General features: G+C 40.3%; 1 protein-coding gene across 3 annotated transcripts in view; it reads left to right on the top strand.

The window, feature by feature from the left end:
• The window catches only part of tbc1d22a (TBC1 domain family, member 22a), a 158,596-nt gene that overhangs the window by 23,417 nt on the left and 107,305 nt on the right, over window positions 1–27,874 (top strand). Inside the window, exons 6-8 of one of the 3 annotated variants that reach the window (XM_023285538.3) lie at window positions 10,206–10,276; window positions 19,255–19,383; window positions 22,774–22,839. In XM_023285538.3, the coding sequence (XP_023141306.1) occupies window positions 10,206–10,276; window positions 19,255–19,383; window positions 22,774–22,839 (266 nt within the window). Of the gene's footprint in view, window positions 1–10,205; window positions 10,277–19,254; window positions 19,384–22,216; window positions 22,280–22,773; window positions 22,840–27,874 lie in introns of all 3 variants that reach the window. The other 2 variants (XM_023285539.3, XM_035955194.2) reach the window with 2 other exon arrangements.

Below are 27,874 nucleotides of genomic sequence, written 5' to 3'. Positions count from 1 at the left end.
GTAGCCGTCCACAAACTTGTCATTGTATATTTAACCACTCCTCTTTACAAAATTGCCGACATGAAATGGCTCCAAGTGACTTTACCAACTTACTTAAGTCACTGATTTGCTTCTTCAGATCTTTGCTGTGCTCCTTAGACTTTTGCTTTGTAGTGATTGGTCAGAGTCTAATGAATGTATCTAAAGGGCCATATTTAAATGGACTCAGAGGAGTCAGCAGCTGTAGTCAATTGTAATCATTCATGAAAAGTTAAGAAGGAATGATGTAAAGAAAATTATATTAGCACCAAAACTGATACTCTAAATTTCTGTATAAATATTCTGTATTTTAATAATTTTCCCAAAATACCTATAATAAATATATAACAAAAACAAAAGGTGTGATTATTTGTTCCTTTCCATCAGAGAAAAATAAGAGTTTTAGGATTAAATGGAAACTCAAACCGCCACAGTATGCATGGTCTTTGCCAATGCATGTATCTATTCTTCACACATGTTCATCTCTGCTTCAGCTTGAGGTTGCGTTTGTCTCACACATCTGTAGTACACTAAGTAAAAGATAAAATTACTGTTTAGGGCACTACCTGATGTTTAGATGATGCCAGCAGTGTTGATTTTGGAGTTGCTGAGGAAGCTTGGAGAGGTGTGTGTGTGCGGTATTCACGTGCGTGAAACGTGTGTGTTGCTGCGAACCTTGTGGTGTTTTGCCCCAGTGGTCGCGCTCCGTCTGAATGATGCCTGAATAGTGCATGGCTCCGGGCCGCCAACCGTCTTTCCTCCTGCTCCCATCAGCTCCCTGCTCAGCCAGCACTGACTGACAGCACTTCTTCCCTTTTCTCGCTGTCTTCCATTCTTCTTACTGGCCTTCACAGAACTGTGCACACAGGCACGTAGACTGACTGACAGGCAGGTAGACAGGCGGACATGGAAAAGGTACAGGTACACACTCTGACGTACAATCACACATAGACACACACAACCCCTCATAGTTACTCCATTTGATTTTTTCCCCCTTATTGCATGCTGGTTTATACCAAGAGCCCTACACTTCCAGTTGAGCTCCATTGTTTCGGTCCACTCATGAAGCATTCAGTTCTTTATGAATACAAACATGATTCTAGTGATGGCACTTGACTGTACACTTGCCTTTTGTGTCTAATCAAGATTGCAACCTTAATTAGATTCTTAATGGATACTTGGCTGAAATCTTCAGAACCTCTCACATTTGGAATTCTTTTCATCAGCTAAAAATGAAATATTTTCCTCAGGTTTAATATTCATATGGCACAAATGATAGTATTTAGCATCAGAGGCTACAACCTTCAGGTTTTTACCAGATATATCGGTATTGGTGTATATGTCGTCCGATATTTTTTTTCAGAACATACCACAGAAAAAGATGCTTGGAGTAATTTAGAAACTGTGTTATCATGTACTACAGAGAAAATAATTAATGTAGTAACAAGGGCTGGACCCAATTATCCGAGTACTCGGTCGTTATGGTGGTATCCGAATATTAATTTTGAGATCCGAATACTTGGATACCCCCACCGAATATTCTGCTCATTCCTTTCATGTGTCATTACAGTCTGTCCTTTTTTATTGTTCCTGCTTGCATTCACTTGGAAATTTAAAACTGTGAGTGGTCTCTGGTGTTAAAGTGTTGTACTTTGTTGACCCATCCAGCTCAGTCTTTTTCATGTGTGGTTATTTTATATTATTCTGTGCCGCCTGACTTCCTCTTTTGCTCCTGTCACAGTTATTGTGGTTGCTAGAAGGCTTTTATCACTTGATCTTAAGCATATATTGTTTAGTCTTGCTGAAAGTTCTGGCGCCGTCATTCTTCCTTGGACAGTTTTAGCTTTTTAGTGAAATGTCAGTGTGATTTTGCACAAAAACCTGCAGGTTCTCTACAGGTCCTACCTTTGAAAATGTGTTGTGTAGCTAAATGTTAAAGAAGTGGTCCTGTGACCCACATGTAAGTGGTTCAAATCCCCATGTAGGCTGAGAGAATCTGGGCCAGAGAGGTGAATAAGACACACTCTCTCCTCCTTCAGCAAGTACAGTTGAAGTGACCTTTATCGAGGCGCCCCACCCCATCTGCTTCACCGGAGTTGCTGTCGGCAAAGGTACATGAGTGACTGCACGGCAGAACTCTATGTTGTGTTCATTTGATGTGACCTCTACCTCCCCTGATAACTACTCCAATCGTGCTGTTATATAATACTTGTGGTTATCTCCGCTGGTTAAACAAGTTTTTGAGAAATGCAAACATGACTAGTTATATTTTTGCCCTCTGAATGTTTGGAGAGTCATTGAGCGTTCACTCCCTCTGAGGGTCCCACATCGGAGCAGCTGTTGTGGGTGTTCAACATAAGGTACACCGTGTCCTAATCACCCCCAGTGGTCCCCAGCTTAACTCCAGCCAAGACAAAGTGCACTCTTGTAAGTTCATGCATAATGGAATACGGTAGCCCCAGACAAAAGACTCGCAGCAGTTGCCCTTGAGTTACACATTGCTGATGTTACAGGTGTTTTCATGCCAGGAAGGAATTCGGCTTCCTCCAGGGGTGGGTCTGTCTGTTCAGACCGATCCCCTGAGGCCTGCCAGCATGATAAACACCCGCAATACTGATCACACTAATCACAAAGAATGTATATCATAATGTGATGCTTTATTGGTCCCAGTGGGGAATTGCACTTGCCCCTGCTTGCACTTTTTTATGTATGCTTTGAAATAATTGCCTGTGGGCTGAAATGACTGTAAATTGAATTTTTGCCTTAATGAATTTCCTCGGCATTGCTTCTGTACAGACCTGTTAAAGGCATGTTCTCACAGTTTCAATCAGGTGATTTTAAAGCAGGTATTAACACGTATAGAGAAGAGTGGCAAATTTGTCAGCTTAAAAATGGCTCGTTTGCATTGTAAACTTGGTTCACCGAAACTGACGCTGACAGCTAGTCCCCCATCACCTCCGGGACGGTCGCAGAATCTTTTTCGTCCACATTGACAAGTGCCCGCTGAGCAAAAAACAACAGATTAATTTTCAAAATGTCACGAAATGCCTTTAATTTATTCCAGTGGAGCTGGGGCTCGGCTGTCTCATTCATAATGCACAAGAGATGCCCCAGAGAGTCAGATATGTTTTCTGAGAGATGAGCTAGCCTCACACTAATGAAACGACATCTGCAATTTAGCCTGCGCGTCAGCTATGCTCATATCGCCCTCTCTGTCTCTGCCCACTGTGGGGAAAAGGAGTTTTATTTCTCAGAGATGATTTCTCAGGAATTAGAGATGAGTATGGCTATCTAGTAAGTGTTTAGGAAATAGGAGGGTATAGACATATTTCCTTGGAGAGCGTATTTGCATCAGAATAATGCGTCACCTCAGAGTCTATTTCACAGATGGATTATGGATTATATATTTGCTTATGCAGATCTCCTCTCAAAGAATCCTTTTAGCCCAGGACTAATTAAAATGTGTGAAACTGGACGAATCTGACGAAAGATTCATCCTCGTTGAATTTACCGTTATCTTTTCTGTACCAGTGTGGTGCATCAGAACTCTGGCAGCCAACCTGCGGGTTTATAAGTCATCCAGGCTCGTGTTGGGGTAACTGTGATTTGGATTCTGCAGTGGTCCGGCTCGCCGCTGTTTGGAAGACAGCGATTTGGAGGAGTCGAGGCTGCGTCTGCGCTTTTCTCTATATGATGTATGCGTCTTACGGGCACATCTGCTTGTTCTGCCGGCCACATGGTGCAAGTAAATATTTGCCCCTTGCCCTTTCTACACCCTTGTACAGATCCACACACATACACCAACAGTGCACACAGTCTTTCTCCCTCAAGCTGCTTCTGCAGACCAGAAAGGACAGCGCTTTTTTGGAAATCACTGCAGCATCAGTATGTAAAGACCATTAGCCAGCTTCTGCCTTCCCGCCCCTTCACCCCTCCTCTCTATACCCCCCTACTGTGAGATTAATGCCAGGTAGGAGAAATATAACATAGTTTAATTAAGCCCGAGCCACCAAGATTCATGGACTCATTTCTTTGTCTGACAGTGCAAATGAAGGTTCAAAAGGTGCAAGGCAAGAGGAGAGACACCCTTGACTAGCTGTTAGGAGCATAATGAATGTGGAGGTCCACACAGAATAACAGATTCACCCTTAAAGACTTGGACTGTGCTGCAAATGGTTTCTACATTACTTCTCTGCTGTTATAACACACTGCATGTCGCTGCAGGCAGCCTGTTGGTGAGTTCAGACATGTGAACGTACACCAACGCAGATGCTGGAGGCAAAGATCCAAAGATGTAAAGAATTAATTGGATATTATTCAAATAGGAAGCTGTTCAAATTAATGCAAATTAATAATGTACAAGTCATTTGATATGTAGTAGTGGCAATCAATGACCACAGCTCTTCTTGAACTTGCGTAACAGAAAGTACTTTCAAGAAAATGTACCCAGACTGAGACTTTTCCAGTGCAGAAACAGGACCACAATGCAAACCGATTTTGCCATGCCAACAACATGAGGTCTTGCATAGTAATGAGTATTTCCGCAAACAGCAAAAATAGCAGTAAATAGCAGTAAATAAAAATGCTTTTTTGAAGTCATGCCGATTTAGCTTTGTACCGAAACAGTTGCCGAAGAAGCTCTAAAGTCCTAAATGCAAATTCTTTGCATCAAAGCTTTCATATGTCCATTTGCATTACTGTATCTGGCACAGATTGCAAAATGGAAATAGAGAAAGAAAATAGCAGAGTGAAGACAAGAGAGAGGCTAGAGAAAAACAGAAACTTTTGGAGACTTTCATGCTTACATTTAACATAAACCAATGTGATTGCTAATTTAAATTAATGCTAGTAAGGCGCAAATCAACAGCAAGCAACGTGCTAACAGCTAAACTGGCAAAGTGATGCCACGTTAGCTGTTATGTTAGTCAGCAGCGTGAAGCAAAGTCACCTGTCCAAAGCTGATTTCACTGCCAGCAATAATATTAATACAAGTCAGATATGTCCGACACACAGCTAATTACTTTAAAAGTCATTCATTTCAGGCTAACATTAGCAGCTCGCTTTCGAAGTGGGTAACAACTACTGTGAGATATTTTGTCACAGGTGTTATGTCTTTTTTTGTATTCCTCTTGGATTCTGACACTGGTTCTCAAAGTCAGAGAGGAAGACGTTTTGGCATCCTGTCATTGTGCCTGTCAAACTTTCATTCTTTATCTCCTCTAACTTCACCCAGAAAGCTGATATCTTTTCTGAACTCTCAATAGGCGTCAGATTAGGTATTAGAAAATACAATTTAAGCAATAAAAGGCTTGAAAGTAAACAAAACAAAAGACAGCCAATTATTTGGTCATTTTAAACGTTTTTATTTTTTCTTCCTTAACCCTCTGTACCCCGAACTGCAGGCTTTAGAGGCATGCACATTACACCATATATCAGAGCCAGAAGCTGTAAAAAACACAGAGAATTTGGTTTTTCAGCTTTCTGATGGTCAGTGATGATGGTCTGGTAAATTAGTTTAACCAAATAAAATGTTAAAACCCTTACATTTTATCCAAATCACTTCATATTATGTGTCTTCCTTTTCTTTAACCAGATTTTATAAAAACAGCAAAACATTCTAAACTTCTTGGCACAACTGATAAACTGTGACTGTGACCAACATTCACGTGACAAAAATTCAGGAACTATTTGGCTGAACTGCAGGCTATGTGTTTACACTGAGGTATATAGGAGACAAGTTTGAAAATAAAATAAAAATGGAAGTAAAATATCTTTTGTACGTCCAGACCATTATTTCACAAATATTAGAAACACCTGTGGGCACTTGGAAAATTGTTATGCATGTTGATTCCAGATTTTTTTTAGTTACTGTAAAATTAATGAAAAAACGTGCAGAGGTACAGGTTTTTATATTGCAGGGGGTTAGTAAAGGGTATGTCTTGATTAAAAATTGATGGAATAATCGTAAGAATACTAAAATTGACAGACGAATCGATAGCTGCAGTGCTACACTGAACGCATCACAATCAAGCTCAAGGTGGACAGTTTAAAAAATGCTGAAAATGAATGCAGTACTCGATAGAATTATCTTTTTTTTTGTGCATTCTTCTTTCTTGTCAGAATCTGGTGGTGGCATTACCCATAATGGAACCATGACCGTAGAATGTTTTGTGAGAAATTCTGGTGTCTTATGCTAATTTGGCCTCGAGCTTCTAGCCTCATGCAGAGATGAGAGGGCTATGAAGCTCACTTCTTTCTCATCCTCAGATTTTTTTCAAAAAACTCGTAGTCTTCAGCCCCAACCGACACTGACTCATGTGACATCTCTTGTGGCAGTTTATCAGGCTTTGCTCAGATCCCCCTGGAGCAATAAAAGGCTTTGTAAAACTTTTTTTTTCTCCCTGCATATGCACTTCCTAAAATCTGTAAGCAGACTTTGATGTGTTTAAAAAAAAGAAAAGTGAAATTCTTGTTTTTAGTGCATCAGAGTGTAGATCTCAGAAAACCGTCAAATTTAATTTTATTATGTGCATTTCATTATGTGCATTTAATACCTATGCCCTGGTACACTTCCATGTGTTGCCCTGCGCTTGTTGTATCCCAGAGGAGCACAAACGAAAGAAGCAAAGAGACACAGACATGAGAATCCATGAAAAACCTGCAGCACTATTTGCTTTTGAACTTTTATGGTCAGTGTCATGCCGGAGTTTCTTTTAAATCTATGTTTTTACATGCGACTTGCTGCTGCACAGGTAGCCTTGGGGTAATCGAAACCTTCCCACACTGCGGGGCTCTGACTGTCTCTGAACCCACAGAGCCATGCTGTGCACTAGATCACTGTATTGAATTTCTATATAATTAAAGTCACTGGGGACAAGGTAGGGGAGAAATTTTAAGTGGAAGATGTGCAGGAACTATAGTAAATAAATAGCTACTCCCATCAGCTGAACAAGCTCTAATGCGTTTCACTCAATTTAGCCAATGGACTTAGCCCATTGCTGTTTAGCTGATTGCTATTTCCTATTCTGCTATCTGTCACTGGCTCTCCGTTGCATTTGCCTTGAAGAACAGGCGAGGCACAGTCATTTGGCAGCGCTAATCAATACTGTTCACTCCGTGCGAAGGGCTTATCAATTTCAAGCCAGTGCCTTGAATAAGTGTGGAGGAGGAATTTGGCTTATTCATTAGGTACATTTGTTTCTTTTTTTTTCTTTTACTCAGAAAAGTATGTTAAGGCTGTGCCATTTCATTTGCACGGAAATCAATTTCCTCTCGTTCCTTCACTCTTGGAATGCAGGTAAAACAGTGGCAGTGCAATTACAAGTGAAGAGATTTCCACTGCGTTTTTATGTTTGTCTCCGCTTGCGCTGTGGCAACTCGTCTTATCGAATGCTAATGGGGGGTTTGTAGACTTGCAGGGCCCGGGCCGAGGGAGACTTATCTGTGAATAATGGATGAGTTAATGTTAGCGAGAACTCATCCACGAACCTCCTGCTCTTAAGAAATACTGCTGAAAAACGCATAATCGTATATCTTCAATATCCTAAACTGCCTGATCCTGGTAGACAAGGTCATACAGCGATTTCACTTCCCTCTCAGGGCTCTTATGTGGGTGAGAAATACAGTACCGAGTAAAAGTTTAAGTTGCTAAAAGTAAAGTAAGGAATGCTTTTATGAATATTACCATGGAGAGCTTCATGTTAGTCATGCAGTTCAGTGAGCTGGAAAAAGCTTAAATCAATATTTGGCGTTATATTTTGCCTTTTAAACAGCACCTTCTCTCCAAGATACACAAGTTTTTCAAGGTACTTGGTTGTTCTGTGGATTCATTCTGTCTCATTTACTTCAATTTCTTCCTGTAATTCTTGACTCAGTGATGTTGAGCTCTGTGGGGGCCAAACCATCTGCTGCAGGACTCCTTCCTCTTCTTCTTGTCTTGACTCCATATGCTTAAAGCTTGTGATGCTGCAGAGTGAAGCCGAAACCAATCAGATGCCTCCCTGATTGTGTGCGATTGTTCAGAGCATCAAAAGTGCCTAAAACATTTGCACAGTGCTGAATTGCATTGTAGTGTACTGCTGTGAGGAAAATATGTCATGAATTTAACAAAAAAATCCAACAAAACCAAAGTGCGTCAGAATGAAAATTACAATGTACTGGGTGTAGGCTGTACAAAAGCTTTATCTCTATTTATTAATATGGCCTGTTTTTGGTTCAGGGAAATCAGATCCTGCACCTTTTATTGTAGTTTGCTTGTTGTGTTCCATTCACTGTAAACAGGATGAAATAGAAGCCTCTGGTTGCTAAATAACACAAGACAAAGCACTTCCTGTGTGCTGGAGAGAAAAGAGCTGGCTAGCACTTAGCATTCAGACATATTTTCTAGGTTTTATGGACCCAAAGGGGAGTACTCTCCACCAATTTGAAAGTTCAATTTGCACCTCTCCATCAGATTTATTTTACATTATAGCCTGCAGGCTCTCCACGGCCGGCCTGGGGAAAATGTAAGTTAATAATCCACTTCTAGCCCATCAAATATTTTCAGTGAAAGAAAAGACAGACAGGATGGGAGGTTTGGACAGTGAGGATATGGTTGGTTAGCTGGCTGCTTGATTGACTGATTGACCACACCACCATGCTGGGCTTAGCTGTAGGCTGGTAAATGCCCATTAATCATGGAGAAAGGTGAAGAAAGTTTTATTTTGAGAGACAGGAACAGATTGTTGAAAAAGTGCCTCATTTTAGGAAAACATGCTTAACCACAGCACAAGATCAGTAATGTCCAAAACAATGGAGGAAAAAGAACCTGCTTTGAGCTGAGGTCAGTATTAATATTTGAGATCAAAGTCAGAATTTTTCTGCAACGATTTACAAGACAGTCTGGGGCTTTTCAAGTACTCATAATAAAAGAAAAATATTGAAGACATCTAAAAGGAAAATAAGCATTTCCTCTCCAGGACAACTTACTAATTAAAATATCAGTCGTTTTTAGTGGAACAAGCCTCTTCTTCATGATCAATATTTGAGAGTTTAAATGATAACATAACAGCATATTAGCTGTGATTATTTTTCAATATAAATGCATTTTCTAACTTTAGACGTGTTGCAATTCAACACCACACTGTGTGGCAAGTTCTGCAGGATGCTTGGCACAAGCTGCCTGCCAAGAACATTGAAAAACTTTGCAGAAGTGAGAATTGTTGCTATTTTCTAGGCCCCATATGGTGAAAACCCATTTTATTGTGTTATTGTGTACGTTTGATAAACTTGGAGGTGTAAACTGAAAGCTGTGAGATTATGAAGATGCTCGCTACTGCCAGAAGACCTCCCAGCTTTGCAAAGCCAGTAAGAAATGTATCTAGGTTCTACATGCACAGTAGCTAACGGATAGTCGTCAACCCAAAATCTACCTAATCTTGAATTCACTGCCTGCTTCTTCTTAGATGAGCTATTCCGAATGAGCAGTAGGTTTATTTACATGCTAGCACTGCTTCTGCTAACTCTAAAGTGTCTCAGCCATTAGCAAAGCACATTGAATGTTCTGCTGTTGGTTGCAAGAGTGAACACAAGATTCTTGATGCACTCCCAGCATCTGAGTAACTCAAGACCCCCATAGATAACCTATATTTCTGACAGCAAATCCCCACAACAATGGTTCAATCTTAGCATAGTGCATGTTGTGGGCTAGTACGGCTAACATTATCATTAGCTTTTATCCAACAGGGTAGAACTCTGTAGAAAATTGTAGCCGAGGATCAGTCAGAAGTGGTGGAAACCTATAAACAATGACTTGTTGTGGGTTAGTGTACTCATATGTCTGCTGTGCTTCACTTCAATAAGCATTTTCCTTCTCTCCTGCTCCCTGTACTCGCATTTACTGGGATTTAAGATGAAGCTGCTCACTTTTAATTTTTTTTCTGTTGTCAAAATTGTACAGTAACGATGAAATGAACCATCTTTACAGTATCTTGATCTCAAAATTTAAAGGGGGACGTGAGACTTTCATTAAATGCCTGAAGAGGGGCCACAATATGGTACTCATGGAAGAAAATGCCTGTCACCAAATGTTGATTAAATTTCATTTTTTTCCATTTTTACTGCACTTTGTATGAGGCTGTTTGAAAAAAATAATGACTATTAATGCTTTCATTTTTAAACAACTCCCCACGTTTATTCCTGTTTTGCAGAAGAGCTACGGAAACTCAGCTGGTCTGGAATCCCACGACAGGTCCGACCGATAGCGTGGAAGCTCCTCTCAGTAAGTTTCATGCGCACACACTTTCACACACATTCAAACACTAAGAGACACACTGAAACAAACACTAATTTATGCAAAACATAAAAATACTCAGCGAAACACTTGCACGCGAACACAATGGAAGACAAAAACCTATGTAACCTCACACGTAAACAGAAGGAAAACACAGATTAATCAAATGTACACACGCTTGCATACACACAAGTACAAACTCACAAATAATAAACACATTACAGATGGTCTCAGGCACACACGAGCACACACAAAGTGACTGTCATGTTCCTTCTCCCCACCTCTCCCACCCCCTCTTTTTTGATTTATGAAGACTGGTACCAGTCCTGCTTTTTTTTTTTTTTTTTATAAACTTCAATGGGGAAAATTAATTGTGAGGCACAAATAATTTATTCATGAGACGCACGGTGTGTTTACTCATTAAGCCATTGTTGTGGTGTACAGCTTCTAGTCTGCAGAGAGAAGACTGGCTTTTTGAACGCCGTGACTTTCCCATTAATTACCGCACAATAGCTAATGTGCTGCAGAAAAGATGCCATTAAAGGTGTGTGTGCGCGCGTTTGTGTGCCTGTTTGTGTTTTTTGGTGGTGGGAGGTTACCAACTGAGCGCTTTAACTATTAACTGCTGCTTTGTTTGGTACTCAGCTGAAGTGAAGACTCATAAAACTGTATGAAGTCTCAAAGCTCTGCCTGCAGTGTAGGCAGTCAAACACGGGAGGGGAAGGAGGCACCTGGCTACTTTGGCCGACTGTTTTGTGTATTTCTGTACATGTGTGTGCATCCGGGTGGTAGTTAATGTACCATAGATAACACCCCGTTAATGGTTTAGTCAATTGTACATCTTTGTCTTTCTGCGTTTGCGTGTCCGTACAGGATGTGTGCATGCGTGTGGGTTGCTGTCTATACAGTGCGTCCATATGTGAAGTTAACACAACAGCGCACTCCAGGCTTGCAAAGCGCAGCTGCCCCGTGGTCTGTATAAACGATGGTTAGACCGCCTCTGCTTCCCTGGGGAGAAACAGATGGAGCTAGCAGAGGTGGGGATTGTGTGGAGGGCAGAGAAGCAAGGAATAACACAATAAACAGAGAGCACAGAGGAATGAATGCAGACCCGGGAATAAAAATAGTAAAATAGAGACAAAAATGAAAGAAGTTAACCACTGTTGTTGGTTACTGTTGAGACAATCCCTCCTCCATGACTACTTCTGCCACTCTTACACAGCATTTAGCCTAAAGGGAATAGTTTGACAGCTGTAATAGACAAGTGTAATTACATTTTGACAAATTGGCACCATTAAAAGCATGCCAAATTAGTTGGTTCCATGCAGTACTCCAGTGCATGTGGAAGAAAAGTTCTCAGTTCTGGCTTTCTCTCTGTGATTTCTAAGCAGACGTATTCATGTTTATCTGCGATGAGCATCGGAGATAGTGATATACTCCAGAGTGCATCTAAAAATATCTGCATTATGTCTGTGCGTCCTGATTGGCTGAGTCCAGTTTTTTATGCAGATTGCGGCAGTCCATGTACTTCAATTGTCAGCTCAGCGTTAGAGTCTCTGCGGCCCCAACAGCTGAGCGCGTTCAAATCAGTGGCCAAGATACATATCTGAAGTCATCTGCACTCCAACTCGCGGGATTTTCAATAGGTTCCTACATCTCGGAGCCTTGTGCGGCGGCGTGAATTATCCCCGGGTTAAATCTGAGGTTTCGGATTAAAGCGAAAAATGGGCACAGTGTCGAAAGCACTCTCATCTTCTGGAGTGTCACAACACTTGACTGCCTCTTCTGTCCTGCCTCTGGTATGATCCAGTAAAGAAATAGATAGGAAGGATCAGACTCCAAAAATCTATTCTCCGTCTGCTGCACACACAGACACACATTCAGACTCACAGCCCACGCTGTATTCCATAAACTTGGCAGAGGCACCTAATAAAACTTCACTCCAGTGGCGTCCCTTGTGCCCTTCTCCTGCTCACCAGCGTGCACCAACTTATTTGATTTTTTTTCCCCTCTCTCCCCTTCCCCTCCAGCAGGCATGCTTGAGCCGAACTCTTCTTTACTTGACAAAGACGAGAAACAAGTTTTCCCACCGCGGTCATAGCTTCGGTAATGCTCCCCCAACGGCTCGCATTTACCGCCGCATCACAGAAATCGTCCATAACTGTCTTCACTGTTATTAGCCAGTGTGGAAATGAAAAAGCAGGCAAACAAAATCTCCAACGTGAGAGAGCAATTTGTAGCCTGCCTCTGCCTCTTTCTGCTATTTGCAAGAGGCTCCACAGGTTGCCTGCGGCCTCCGAAACACATCCGGTTAAACTTCCTATTATTTCAGAAATAATACCGTCTTATTTCATTTGTTTAAAGAGCACTTGATGTCCAAGCCTGAAGGAGAAAGAGAGAAATTAAATGGCTTTTCTGCTTTGTGAAAGAATGTCAGCCTGTGGCAATATGTACATTTGCTAATGGAGTGCGGCTGTTAAATGTGAAGTGACGGGAAAGGAAAAAACTAACTGGCTGTGGAAATATTGATAAGGCTAAAGGGTTATATGAGATATATCAGTGAGCGGCGGCAGCGGGGACAGATTTAGAGATTATTATGTTAAACTGTTACCGTACAACAGTACACATCATTACATCCCCTGAAAAAGAACAATGTGTTGTTTTTTTTTGTCAACCCTCCTCAGTATGCAGTCCTAATGGCATGTCGCATATTTCTAGAACATTTTGTTCCTTTTTCGTCTGCGACATTCCAGCTCAAAAGAACCACTCTCAGGATTAACTATTAGGACTTGAGCAAATTGCTTTTTGTAAATAGATTCAGGACCAGAAAATGAAAGATGCTTGCCTTTGTGTATGTATATCTGTGGGGAAATAGGCTCTTTGCATTCGGCCCACTTGAAATATTACAGACGTGTCATCCCTTAAGTGAGGTTGAGTGAAAAGCAGCGCTGTTTACTGTGTAGTGTCTGTTCCTCCTGTGGATTATATCACAGGTTTATTGACAAAGTTAGGAAAGGCTGTAATTAAGTCAGTGTGTGAACTATACTTTGGCTTTGGGGGCCTCCCTTTTTTTTTAGTTTTTGTAGTCAGAAACACCATGTACAACATTTAAAAGTCACTTGATTTAGATTTTATGTGTTATCTTTTACAATTAATAGGAATATGAATTATAATTTTAAAACAGGTAAGAATGTAGCAGCTGCTTCCTGTTTTCAGCACCATGGAGAGTTAGGTTTAGTGTTCAGTTTTTGCCTTTGGATTTGTTTTACAGTGGTTGGCATCTAAAGCTGCTGCGATTAGTATAAGCATGACCATAATCGATGAAAAATGAGTTTATCGATGTTTTTAAATGGCTCTTGTTTGTTTTTCTTAAGTATCGCTCCCTAATTGCTACTTCAGCACACCAGCAGTCATTCTAGGCTCCAGGCACTGGTTACCTGCAGTCATCACAACAGTTTTAGACGGTGGTGGTGGCAGCAAAGTTTGACATGGTTCAGTTTAAATGTTTCAAAGCTTCCAAACAATAGGAGTACTTCAAATGTACATGTGCAAACAGCAGCACAGCACGATACACAAACATCTGAAGAGAAATATGTAGGTGCTGTTTGGCGAGGAGGCTTCTCTCCTGCTCTCCGTGCTCACATCAGCTAAATTCCTGATGTAGCAGTGCTTAATTACATATTTTTTCTGTCACAGCCCACTGAGACTTCATGTTAACCAGCAGTCAGTTCCAAGATCCCAGATTTTATTGTCACGTCTTTTCACCAACTCACTGCACATGAATTAAAGACGAGGCCTGTGCTCTGTATTCATCTGTATTTACATAGAATTTGAACACAATGCAACGAATGAATTGCTTTATCTGTTCTGTGCTTGTCAAGTATTCAATGTGTCCTTGTTGCACTTTGTTTAATTTTTAAACCAAATGTTGTCACTTTGTTAAAGGGTTTAATTGAAACTTGGATTTCTTTTTTTAAGTTATACTACTGTTTTTAATAATGAGCCATCTTTTATTCAAAATGTAATTTTTGTCATATTGGAATTGCCAGTTTACCTCTTTCATGCTCTATTATACCGTGACATCCATTCTGTCCAAATAAAATTAACTTAAAATGAATTGCCACTTTGCTGATTTAGAGGAAAAGTTGTCATTTGGATGAATTGAGTAGTCTGTAAAAGAGTTGATAGATTAAAAAACAGAAGAAATAGCTCTACTGACATCAAAAAAGTAAATTTTAGTGAGTGAAGTTAATATGCGCTACCATGCTTGAATGGTGATGTCAAGAATTGAACAGCATGCATGCTGGTATCTGGTATTAAAGTGAATCAGTGTTTAATTGCCCTGATGGGTGGATTGTACATTAATAATAGCCAAATTTTATGTTCCATTGTGGTGAAGATACAGAGAAATGAAAATGCTTGTATAAAGGGGGAGGACCCCTGTTGTCTTTACTCCAATTTTAGGTTTTACTGTGAAACTTTAAGACTCCAAAATCTCCAGAAGTGAATATTTAAGGGCCCGTATTATGCAAAGTGAAGTTTTTCTATTTGTTTTGCAGATAATTGCTTATTCTTAGGAAAGCCACAGTCATTTAAACATCCTGCTTGAAACAGGGATGAAACATGGGTTATTTTTGGCATGTTGCAATGATCTGTAGAGTATTCTTGGGTGAAACTTGTAATACACATTCTAGGAACATGTGAGACTGTCATTACATTGTTAAAAAGTTAAATATACTGATATAACATGAGATATTTAAATTCCACACACAAAGTGCATTAACATTCTCAGCAGTATTCTTGATATTATCAGGTTTCTGGAGTGTTCCTGTTGTGCATGTGAATACTATTAGAATACTTTCCCCACCAATCTATTGCAGTTACACTGAGATCAGCTTGAAATGGCTAAAAATGCAGATTTATTCAACTTTTAGTGATTATTAATATGTAAACCCTGTCGCTGAAGTGAATGACATTAAAACACATCAGAGATTAAATCTGGATCAGTGAGAGGGTGAAGCCCTGGTAAGTTTTATTGGCTGCTGTCGAGAGCATGAAACTGATTCCAAATTCCACAAATCATGCATCAAAACTCATATTTGTGTCAAAATTGACGTGTGCAAACACAGAAATAAGAGCCTTTAAACACAGTAAGCAAAGTTTTGTTTGTTCAACTTCTCTTGTGCCCACAGTGGGACGGTTTGTTTCCAGTCTGCTTCCGGGATAATGTGTTCCCGCTAAGTAGGGGGAAAAAAAACACAATTTCATTTAAATTCCCCAAATGGATTCCCCGAGCATATTTCCTCTGTTTTTGCAGAGAGTTTACTGAAGTGGAGGGAGAGTAGATTGATGCAAGGAAGAATGAAGAGATGAGGTTTTATGTAGGCTGATTAACGGAGGCAGGAGGAAGCTGCCGCGGTTTGCAGAGCTGTCATGCATTTATGCTTCGCTCTCAGCCTCCCATCTCTGACTTAAAAAAAAAAAAAATCTCCACTCATCCTTTTTAACCAGTCGACCACAAATTAAATATAAAAAAAATTTGTCAGGTTCAAGCATAAGTTCACTTTAATTTTCTGCTGTCTGCACATCTTTTCCTGCAGCATCCTTATAACAGTATTACAGTGAGTGTATATCCTATGATTAGTAATAAAGGAGACTAATACTGCACAATGGAATCACAGTGAAGTGCTTGACAGTGTTTGTGTCTCTTTTATAATCTTCAAATCGCCCTGTGTGTCTGTACACTGCCGTCCTATTGAGCAGTAATGCAGCTGCTGTGTGATTGACCTCCACTAAGCTGTCCATTAACCTTCAACACACTCTCCTCTCTCTTATTTGGCACCTAACACCGGAGCCCACTAGCTTCGTAGCTGTTGTGTGCAGGTGTCGCGTGTGCTTGCATATGGAGCAGTTTCAACATGTGACACGTGGATGTTTTGGCAGCGACCGATTGTGGGGGGGGGGAAAAATAAAAACTCCAGTCAGCGCCGAGGCTGATTTCCGCCGGCAGAAATGGAAGCATATGGATGAGTGGCAGCTCTGACTGAGAACCCGGCGGTCGGGTAGATGGGACGGGAGGTGTGGATGAGTTAGACCTGCCTCATTCGCAGTGTTGTGGTTGTGAGACGATTTACATTTTTTGCTTTTTTTTAGGGTTAGTGACTGAAGCCGACAGCAAAAAGAGACTGGGGAATTACTTTCACTGATGGATGTGCTGACAGGGGAATGGAAAATGGGATGTGAGATGAGGGCATTTTATGTGTCATAACAAACACACGAGTGAGAAGAATGTTTGGATTCGGGAGGATGTGTATTTTAGCTAGTTTCTAGTGGCGTGTATGTGTGTTGGAGTGTCTGCAAGCAAAATTGTTGTGCACCAAATAATCCTCCCGACTCTGCAGACTTCTCCTGGGGCCTTCTCTGGGGGAAAACTGAACAAAAAAAACAACAAAAACAGCAAAAACAATGAAAGAGCAACTTTATGTTCCTACCTCTATTGACTTTCCACTAGACAGTTATCCAAAATTGATAGTTTGCGTGTGTCTCTGTTTGCTTGCTTGTGTTTTACCCCAAAAAATGGCAGCCTGCTTCCAAAACCTCCAGACTGCAGAGTCAAAACAAAGACGAAAATGTGCACAGAAAACAAACACTGTGAACATCAGCCTTTTAAAACCTGATATAATTTTTTGAGTCTCTGGTGGTGCAGGTAGATCAGTTTAGTTTGATGGCAAATCAACTAAAGCCAGTCCAAAACAGAGTTAACTCTCAGATGTGTCTGAACAGCATCCAAATGTGTTCTCCAAGAAAGGCTCAGTTTTAATTGCGAGTGATGACAAATACATGTACGAAGCAGGCCGACTAATGAAGAGAGCATCTGTTTGCTAAAACATTTACAAGTCTCTCGCCTTTGTAAGATGCAAGAAGGGAGTTTTAGTTTTGACCTTTGGGAGCAGCCTATGTACCAAAATAAGAACAAAAATACACTTGGAAGCTTGTAGGAAGTTTCAGTCACTTCTTGTGGTCTTCTCAAGTTGCTCAAGCATCATATCGTGACAAAAGTGTGGAACAAGTTTTGTAACATTAAGTTCCAGTCCGTCATTGGTGTTGTCGGCTTCTTTAATCAAGGTGCAATCACAAAGTTCCAAGACTGTTCTTATAAAAGTAAAAGAACACACCTAATCAAAATGTGACCTCCATCCAGCCGTCTCAAAAACATGTTTAGCTCAGGTTCCGCTGTTGATGGCGTCACGTCCCAGCTTCTCTTGACTCGTGACTGTTACTGCGTACGAATGACCATGTTGCGTTCCGTGCAAACACAGCACGAACAGTCTTGAAACTTTTCGATTGTGCCACCCAACAGGCACTCGTATTTCACTTACATAGAGGAACATTTGGCAGAAGTCATCCATTCGTAGACGTCATGTTTAAAATGTAAAAAGGGTCTTTTGTAGGTTTAACAGTCAGACAAAACAGCCTTTTGTCACGGGGACTTGTTTTTTTCGGGCCTGCAAGTCATGTTTGAGTTCAGTTTTGAAGATCCGTGAATATTTTAGAACCCCTGGTCTCAGCTCTCGCTTTTAATAGACATTATATTTGTTGCTCACTTTGGAGTTGACTTTCTCCTCATTGCATAAGCCTGACTGCACAGCGAGGATACACTCTTTCACAAATGCATGCTCGCATATACCGTCTGACAAACACATCCCCCCACCAACGCACGCACAGAAAGGTAGGTCCTCTAAGAGGCAGAAAGCATTTGGTCAAGCAGCACAAAGTTTTCTTTGCAAAGTGAAGTGTGCCATTTACAGACTGCGTGTAATCCCAGGTGGTGCAGTTTGGTTTGTGGTTGAACTTGGCTAACAAACTCAAAGGTTTTAGAACAAGTTTCAAAATAAAGTCTCATTAAATAGTACTGACACAAATAAATATGAGAGAGACAGGCAACATAAAACTTCATGCAGTTTCAAACACTGAGAAGACAGTCTTCTGGAGTATTTGAAGAGCTGAATTAGTGAGTCGTACTCACCTCGAACCAACAAGCATGTCTGTGTGCATGTATATTAGAAACAGACAGCTGTATTAGTTGGGAGGCGGTTACTTTTTATCTGGACATATGTTGCTAATTCTACAAGCTAATGTTTCTAGTATATTTCAGATACTGTCAAATGTGTGAAATCAGCGCCAGTTTTAGCATTTTGAGCTCAATACTCCTTATAAAATGGTTATAGTACAATCATTTGATAATACGAAGATTGGTGTTTTTTTTTCTAGGTTCTAATGAAGCTACATTTTAAGGTGTGACATTTCAAGCAATAGTTTTTGTGCTGAGAGGTATCTGGGAATTTCAATGCCACTGATGTATCTGTTGGGTAAATATAAAATAAAATGAGACACAGTTGCTTAGATTAGTGTAAAAACACAACCATAGATTTTTTTTCCCCCTTGAATTTGTGCAAAAATTGATATTTGGAGACATTTTACAAACACTTTAATGCTAAGAAAAACCATCTTGGAACATAACCTTCTGTTAGAAAGACATTGTTTTTCCACTTTGGTATTTGTACAAATGAAACAAGTTATTTTTAACAGATTAATTACTGAGCTCTAGATGTTTTTTGCCTATTTATTTCTCTGCAAGAAAGGAAATAGATATGTGTCCGAAATGTCAATTTTTTTTAACGCACAAACTACCAGAGAATTTTTTATCACTGCAACTTTACTTTGAATCAGAACTCTCAGTGCTTTGTGTTTGATCCAAAACCTCAGTTAATCTAGTTTTTAAGAAGATAAAAAGAAGAATATTGTGTACAACATGATTTTTAACACGCAAGATAATTTTAATGAAACCTGTGTTTTTTATTTCGACTTTGAAAAAACTAATTTCTCAATTAAAATTTAACATTTTTTCCTGCTCTTCCTTCTTTTCTGTTTCACGTTCTTTCTCTCTGTCTCTCTCTGTCTATCAGGGTTACCTGCCAGCCAACGCAGAAAGGCGAGAAAGCGTTCTACAGAGGAAGAGACAAGAATATTTCGGTTTCATCCAGCAATACTACGATTCTCGCAACGACGAACATCATCAAGACACATACAGACAGGTATACGCTCACAGACATGACATGTACACACACATTCACCGGACAGTTCACTTGAATTAATTCAATTTTTTAACACCTGTCCTGTCTGAATCCCAGAACTTGAAGGAATGAATAAAGGGCGGACTACAAAAGAGTCCCTTTCCAATTACAAGAACAGCATTCTTTTGCTAATGTATTACCTCAGCAGAAATCCAGGGCACAAACTTATGTATGCTGGTGGATAGAAAGAGTGTGTTCTGACAGAATTTCACCCCGCAGTCAGGATTACTGGAGCCAGTTATCTGGCAAAAAGGCCTTTCTATGCTTGTTTTCCTGTTGTATTCTTTCCTCTTTCTCCCTTATGTGCTCACAGGATTGTTTGTCCGTCCGTCTGTCTGCCTGTCTGTCTGTGTTGACCTGAGGGGAGTGTGGTCAAGCTCTGCCCACAGAGTAGAGACGACCAGCTTTAGAGAGCTGCTTAAATGAACACCTCTATTTGGCTTTAAAAATATCATCTTCTTTCTCCCTCTCTCTGTTTATCCGTCTTTCTCTTCCCCCTCCTGCTTTTTATTTTAACACTCGACTACTTCCCATTCATTTCAGGCCGATAAGAAACATCAAAGTGGGCTGTCGATACCAAAAACACACATTTCTCATATTCTGTCCAATTTCCCATTGATCTCCTCTACACTGCGCCAGAAAGCTGGCATACTTTGTTTTGATGATTGTTTGGATCACGTCTTCAAGCCTCTTTTTCTGCCAGATTCTGCTTGTTCCAAGTGAGCACTGATTTCTAGTGATTTTTTTATTTTTTGCTGTGTGGCTGATTATGTGTGTTTGTACATATGTTGCTTTGGCACCCAAACTGTGCGTGACATTGAGTTTGAATGTCATTTTATCGACACATTTGCGTGGCCGTAGATAGTATTTACATACATGTACTTTTGTGTCTTATCTTCATATTAGATTGTCCATCATCCATTCTCCACATCCATCTGTCTCCATAGTTTATACCTCTTCTTGTGTCCGTCCATCTGCCTCTTTCATGTATTTGTTTATGATGTTGGTAACTTGCCCAAACAGCTTGTGTATATGTGTACACATATGTGTATGTAGAAGTCCCAGCTTGCACTGTGAGCTTTTTGAAGTGCCGCTGCAGTTTTGTTCGATCCCAAGAGAAAGTGATGTAAAAAATCCAGCTTTGGTCTTTTCTTGAAACAGTCAGGACATAGAAGTGTTAATGCTGCAGCTTGTTGGTTGAAAGATACTGAGTTTCAAGTTTGACACAAGTAGTTTGTGTGCTACAGTCATTCAACATTTTCAACCACTAGAGGGCAATAATACAGACCCTTGTTGTCGCTCACGATTGAGCAAACCTGAACTTTTACTTGTAGCCACTTACAGTTTTATATTTGTTAGTTAGAATCAGAAAAATGTATCACAATAAATGTTTAGTTTCAGTCAGTATCAATATTTTATCATTTTAATTACCTATTTTTTATAAAATCCAAGAGAATATAGGTTTTGTTTGAACTTAACCACAATACTGTGAATTTAACCAATTTATCAAGGCATACAGATAATGATTTCAGTGTTAATATAGCAACGATTTACAGGCAAATACGAATAAGGGAATGAGTTCACGTAGATATGCTTTATATAAAGAAATGCAACTGAATTTTATGTTTTTGTTATGTACTTTTATGGAGGTTTGCATCTACTGCATTTAAATGAAACCATGAAACATTCTATAGAACAATTTTCTTATTGCTGTTTTCAGCACATATTGTCAGTGTTTAATCACTCAGACCTAGCTGGAGCTCAGCCATATGGGCCAATAGATCAAAAATATGAATTGAATGCTGTTTATATTTGCTTTGAACGTGAAGGCGTTTGGCAGCATTGCAAAGTCTTTAAATACAGTGCCAGATTCTTGTCTTTTTCAATCTGGGTCTTTTCATTGTTGTGGCCGTGCTGACTAGGGGTCATGTTGCTATTTTCATCAGCGCTTTTGCACGTTTGTGACTGTGGCAAAGCAAAATTTTCCATAACAAACATCATCAGCCTCCTGAACTTTACTGAATTAACCTCAATTTTAGAGAAATCACACCAGATGCATGTGTCTTTTGTTTGCCGGAAGAACTTGTACATGTACCTGGGATGTAGGACCTTCACACTTCAGAAATGTGCAAGTCAAGCAAACCCAACATATTCAGAAATGGGTTCAAAACAAAGATGGAAACAAATGAAAACTAACATAATCAATGCAAAAATGCACTCTGTGGAGGTATAATTCCAACTTAAGTGTGACCAAGAGGAAACAGAAAAAGGTGTCTCGGATTATGTGTTGAAGCCAATTGCAGGAATTTGTTTTAGTCAGAACGGACACAGTCATAAGATTATGACCCAGGGTTAAAAGTACCAAATGTTGGGCGCTCGTATAGCTCAACGCGTTGAGCGGGTGACCCATGTACAGGGGCTGGTCCTCGGCGCAGCTGGCCCGGGTTCGATTCCCGCTCGTGGCCCTTTGCTGCATGTCTTCCCCTGACTCTTCTCCCATTTCCTGTCTCTCTCACTGCACCTATCCAATAAAGCCGATAAAAGGCCAAAAAAATAACTTTAAAAAAAAAAAAAAAGTACCAAATGTTCTCTTTTTGTTTCACTGTGCTTCTTGAAATGCAGTAGGTATGTCGAACACAGGTGCATGTCAGGGACTTTTACATTGCTACTCTTGAGTATAAGTGTGTGTCTCTCTCTGTGTGTGTGTGTGTGTGTGCGTGTGCATGTGCGTGTGCGTGTGCGTGTGCGTGTGTGTGTGTGTGTGTAACACATTTCTCTCCCATGTTGCTGTCAGATCCACATAGACATTCCTAGGATGAGTCCTGAATCTTTGGTGCTGCAGCCAAAGGTGACAGAGGTAAGGTGTTCAGAAGGGACAGGACTGTGGATACAGCTCAATCCTCAGTCCTGTCAGTAACCAGCCGCACGCTCTTACAAAACAGTCCGGACTATTTCAGTTGGCTTGGCTCCAGCTGCCGCCCTGCATCCGTCTGGCTCCCCTCTGACGAATCTATCTGCCTGTCGTATTGTTCATCTGCGGGGTAGACAATCTGAAATGGTGTAAATGTGGTCCCACATGCGAAAACACACACAATTTTACTCACAAGCACATACTATCACTGATACATCGCAACACACACTGACACCCATACGAACACTTGCATTCAAGACCACAGCTGCTATCCATTTCAGACCACCGAAACCCCAGTCTGACTTCAATCAAGGACACCAATCCACTAACTGTTGCTCTCGCTCTCTGTTTCTGTCACTGTCTGTGATGGCCAGATCTGTGCTAACCTGCCCGTTGCTTCAGTGTTTGTCTTTTTTTTTTCTCTCTTTCTCTCTCTGCAGATTCACATTGACATACCGAGAACTAATCCTCTTATTCCTCTCTTTCAACAAGCTTCTGTTCAAGAGGTGAGACCCCCTCAAGCTGCACACACAGCACCTCACCGAGCACAGTTTTCTCTTCTGATTTTAGGCAGATTTGATGAAGTCATCAGTGGCACTGGTACTGTAGGTCACACTGAGAAATAAAATATATGTTACAGTTAAAAATATGAATGAAATCAGCTGTTAAATCACATAGTTTTAATAATGTTGGTGCTGACTTCATGTGATGTGTTAATGATATTAGCAGTGCCATGTTAAGGCCAATTTACGCTTTCTGTGTCCACAAAGGTATGTTTGATGTAAATTTTATCACCCACCCAAGTCTATTAAGGTCCGTGCTGTATTGCAACCCTCACTGCAAGCATGCTGACTTTATAGACCTCTATCCACATCTTCTAATTAATCTCTAAAAGAGTTGTTATTGAAGTAGTTGCAGCCTGATATTGAAGGTGCTTTGATTTCTCCCTGCTTTTCTTTGATGGCACCCAAACATGGTACAAAGTTCTAAATTCTAGGGATCTCCTGTTTTTTGCCCCAAACTAATCCGAGTCATTTAATATTTAGGATCTGCCAATACGGAATCCCAATCTGATATCATTTTACTTGGTAAGACACACTTGAGATCCATTAAATTTATTAAAATCAATCCATTGTGCATGCTTGACAAAAAATAACTCTGCAGTGCGTAAGAAAACAAAACAAAAAATCCATCGTTACAACCAAGCTGTCCCTTAATGTAGATTAGTTCTAGTTCCTTGCTGTGCCACTAGGTGGAGCCTCTTATTACTCTGTTTAATACTATAGGGAGTTTCATATTGGCGAGCAGAAAGCGCTGTGGGTTTTTTAACTAGCAAGAGGCCACCATGACTACGTTTTTGTGTAACACTCAATGGACTCCGGCCAGAGCTCATGTTTTTAAGACGAGCCAGGATCGACTAGGACGTGTGAAGCTCTAATCACGTGTCTGTTGACTAAACTAGCAATGTCAGATACAGGCACTAGACAAATGTCAGCTGTCATTTATGGTATTAGTTAATCATTAGCAATCACACTGTGATTATTGATTAAGAGGATTTCAAATTTGCAACCCTAGCCTCCTGTCACAAAATGTGTTTAATGACCTCAAGCCTCGGTGTCTTTGTGATTGGAACGAGACATCTTGACTAAATTCCTCAGAATTTTAAAGCTATGTTTGCTCAATGTGCTCTCCTCACCTGAGGAATAATCCCACTGACACTGAGCTGCAGCTCAATCTGTAACTAGCTGCTGGAAAAACAGCAAAAAGTCCCAGGTAGCCTCTCAGAAATATCCATGTGAGCCTTGTGTGTTTTAGTGTATTTGATGTGAGAGACAACGCGACTGTCCGCATAACTTAGCGTGATTACAATCCTGTCTGCTTTCGAAGTCTGCATCGTGCACAGAGCACAGGGACACAGAAACCATGAATTGGCTTTTAGTATAGCTGCAAACCTAAATGAAGAAAAATTCTAAATTAAACTATGGCACAAAGATATTTTTTTAATCTCAAAACAAGATGTCTGCCTAAGAGTTTGAAACAGGAAAACCCTTGCTTCAGCACACTGCATGTTCTGGTATGGACACACACACACACACACACACACACACACACACACACACACACACACACACACACACACACACACACACACACACACACACACACACACAGAAGCACAAACTAAGAACACATTAATAAAATCTGTTGAATAATTCCTCCAATCATGCATGGGATCGAATACCCCTGAACTTCAACTGCATGGTTGACACTCTTACATCTCTTTGTTCTGCTGTGTTTGTGCTTCTGAATCCAGCAATTTTTTCTTGTTGTTGTTGTGTACTGTGAAGAAATAATTATCGAAAATGCATTATGTTTGCTAAAACACTATCACTGGCACATCAGAAAGGCACAAGTCCCTTAACTATTACGCCATTATTAGTTCTAATATTCCTTAAATTCAACTTTAAATGTGCTCTCTAATGTTTCAGCTACAATAAAAACACCTCAGTATGTGTGTAGAAAGTTGGCTCAGCAGAATGAGGGAATACAAGGGCAGCTTCCCAACGCAACTTAACATGGAAATTAACCCGATTCCACTCATTTATTCGGGGTTAAGCTTATCTTATTATTGCGGTGCTTCTGGGATGGCCTGTCATACATGGAACCACTGGCCTGAGAAGCAGCCAACTGAATACACACTGATAGAAAAATCCCGTAATGAGGTGGAGGCTAATGAGGCAGCCGAGGCTCTGGGCTGCTCTGTGTGTTCACCTGCACTTTGGTTAGAGCAGATCAACAACAGTGTATGGATGTGTATACAGAAAAGGGAAAATGAGGAGGCCTGCTGGCATTCAGCAGACTGGTACACATGTACAAGCACTTTAATTCACACACCGCCCCAAGCAACGCCACCTCCCATTGCCCCTGTCTTATGCAGGATGCAACTTGAGGCTGTAACCTGGAGGTAAAAAGGGAAGTTGCAGCACACAGGAAATCTGGATACCTCATCTTACTTACAATATGCACTACTACTGTACATCACATTTGTATTTTTTCCCCGTCTCCCGTGTTTTCCTCCGTCCTATCCTGCGTGCAAAATAAAAGCTCGTATTGAAATATTCAATACGAGCCTCATATCTTTCGGGATGCAATATCTCCAAAGGGGCCCCTCTTTTTTTTTATATGCTTATGTTTGCTGCGGTGCCACCTGAAAATCACCTCTGCTTCGTTTCATTCATTTGTTTGTCTCTGCGCTCTCCCCTTAGGGCTCTAGAGATTTAGTCAACGTAGAAGGCAGTCAACAGTCTGTTGCATTTCAGCGATAGAAGCATATTGGAGCAATTCTACAGTGATTTTCTAAGCAGTGGTGTCTAAATGTGGGAATTTTACTTCCTTTAGGGAGCAATACGGCCTTAAGGAGCAGCTACAACTACCTGATGTGAAAAGAAAACATTCACATTTGCCTTCAGATTTCAGGATTTATCAGAAAAATGTTCTTTTTTGTAATTTTCACATGAGTAACTTCGAAGCAGCATCCGTTTATTGCGATGTTTGATGACTTTATTGGATATTTAAGAGATAAAGCACTTGATTTTTATTGTGAGAAATAGGCTTATCCTTTTTTTAGTGTAATGAAATGTTTTTTAACTTGACACCTTTTCTTGTAGCAGTTGAGATTACCCTTATCTGGGGCTCTAATGGGATGGAGCCATGGCTTTTGGACACTGAAGACAAAGGAAAAGCTGATATCCGGTGTTAGAGATGCACTGTGAAGAATTAGAAATTAACGCTATTACAAGAATGTGCAAGAGGCGTACTTTTTAGTCTTTTGAGGACTGAATGAACTCCAGTTAAACCTGCAGGAAACACTGCTTGGTTAGAATTTGATGCCTCTGTGTCTTTATGTTTTCTCCCTTTGCACGAACACAAACATACTGAGGTGGGCCTCTTCGCCTGTGTGTGCGTTCGCTGGAATCGGCTCTGTGTGGAGTTGCCAGTGTGAAATATGCATGTCAGCTTTTGAGGTTGCATGAAAAGAAAAGTCCCATTACCCACTCCCCCTGCTATCACCATCCCTTGTTTGATGGATACGGCTTTGATAAGGAAAGAGGAGGTGTGAGGTGTGGAGGCAGGTACAGGAGAAAAGTGTAGCCAGAAGAGAGTCTCACCAATGTCTCTGTACTGTCTTAACATTGATGGAATTACTTTGCATAAAAATGCGAGGTTTCAACAAAAATAACATTACCACAGCCGTGTTGTATTCTGTAAACAATGAGATATGAGGCTATTTAGAAAGTGACAGAAACATGACAAATCCAAAACAAGTAAGAGAGTGGCTGACGGGTGTGGTGCATGAAGGTGTGAGTGTATTTTTGGGAAAATCCCATTTGCGCAGCAGAGAAGCAAACCCACCATCAAGTCTCATCTAATTCACTGTTGCTGACAGCATTAAACAGCCACCGATAACAAAGATGGAAGTGTTTGAAAAACAGAATGTTGAGAAGTAGGGAAAGAAAGGAGGGAGATGGAGGAGGAGACTAACTCTGGGGGGGGGGTGTTCTTCAATGATGACTGAAAGCAAAAAACATGGTTTCACGCAAATTTAGGCAGCGCTCATCCATTTCAATATGTCTACAATCCTTAGTTCATCTTGTATAGTGTTTTTCACTCAGGCAAACATAACTGGATAACAACAGGCATTTTTTGAATATTGTTTTCATTCTTTTAAAAAATATAAACAGTTCATTAGGCGACAATTATTATGTTAACTAAAAATTTTACATTTAAATATTAGATTTCAACTACAGGGAGGGTTGCAGTGGAGTAAAACTGGCTATTGCACACACAAAAAAATAAATTAATACAAAAAACATGCCTGAAACTCAGACTTTGACTGAAATTGTTTTGGAAAACAATGTGACCAATTTCCTCTGTGACAGTAAAACACATTATTAGAACCTTCGAAATCTCGTGTTGGTTAAACTGAGCTGATCAAACACATTTATTGCTGATTAATTCAGAAAGGCTCAGACTGAAAACACTTGCTAGCTTGTCAACTTCTACTTTTTATTGGACCTTTCTTTTCACAAAGTTGTGCCATTTCACTGGCTTAAAACTGGCTGAAAGTTCAGGTCATACATATAAATTATACTAGGTCTTAGTTCACAGTCTTGAACAATGTAGCTGTCAATCATTTCTCATTTTTTTAAAACTCTCTGAACCCCAAAGGAATGAAGTGTGTTAGGAGAGCCAAAATTACCCCATTTGTCAGAGCTGGAAACTGGAAAAACAGGAAGAACTGTTGAATTTTGGTCTTTCTGATGGTCCCTGAGCTACTTTCCATATCTCATCAAACTGAATTTATTCTGTCTTATTTAAAAATTTGCTCAAAAATGGAATCTTTAAAAGCCAAAAAATGCTTTTCTACAAATGTGGAGTCATTGGTGACACAACTGCAACCTGTGGTTTCTTGACAAAAATTCAAGGACTTTTCGATTGGACTGCAGACAGTGTTTACACAGAGCAAATAGGAGGTGAGTG

This window comes from Amphiprion ocellaris, chromosome 21, assembly GCF_022539595.1.
Source record: "Amphiprion ocellaris isolate individual 3 ecotype Okinawa chromosome 21, ASM2253959v1, whole genome shotgun sequence".
In the NCBI taxonomy this organism is placed as follows: Eukaryota; Metazoa; Chordata; class Actinopteri; family Pomacentridae; genus Amphiprion; species Amphiprion ocellaris.
The sequence above is the reverse complement of the archived record's forward strand: the minus strand, read 5'-3'. Positions and strand labels throughout refer to the sequence as shown.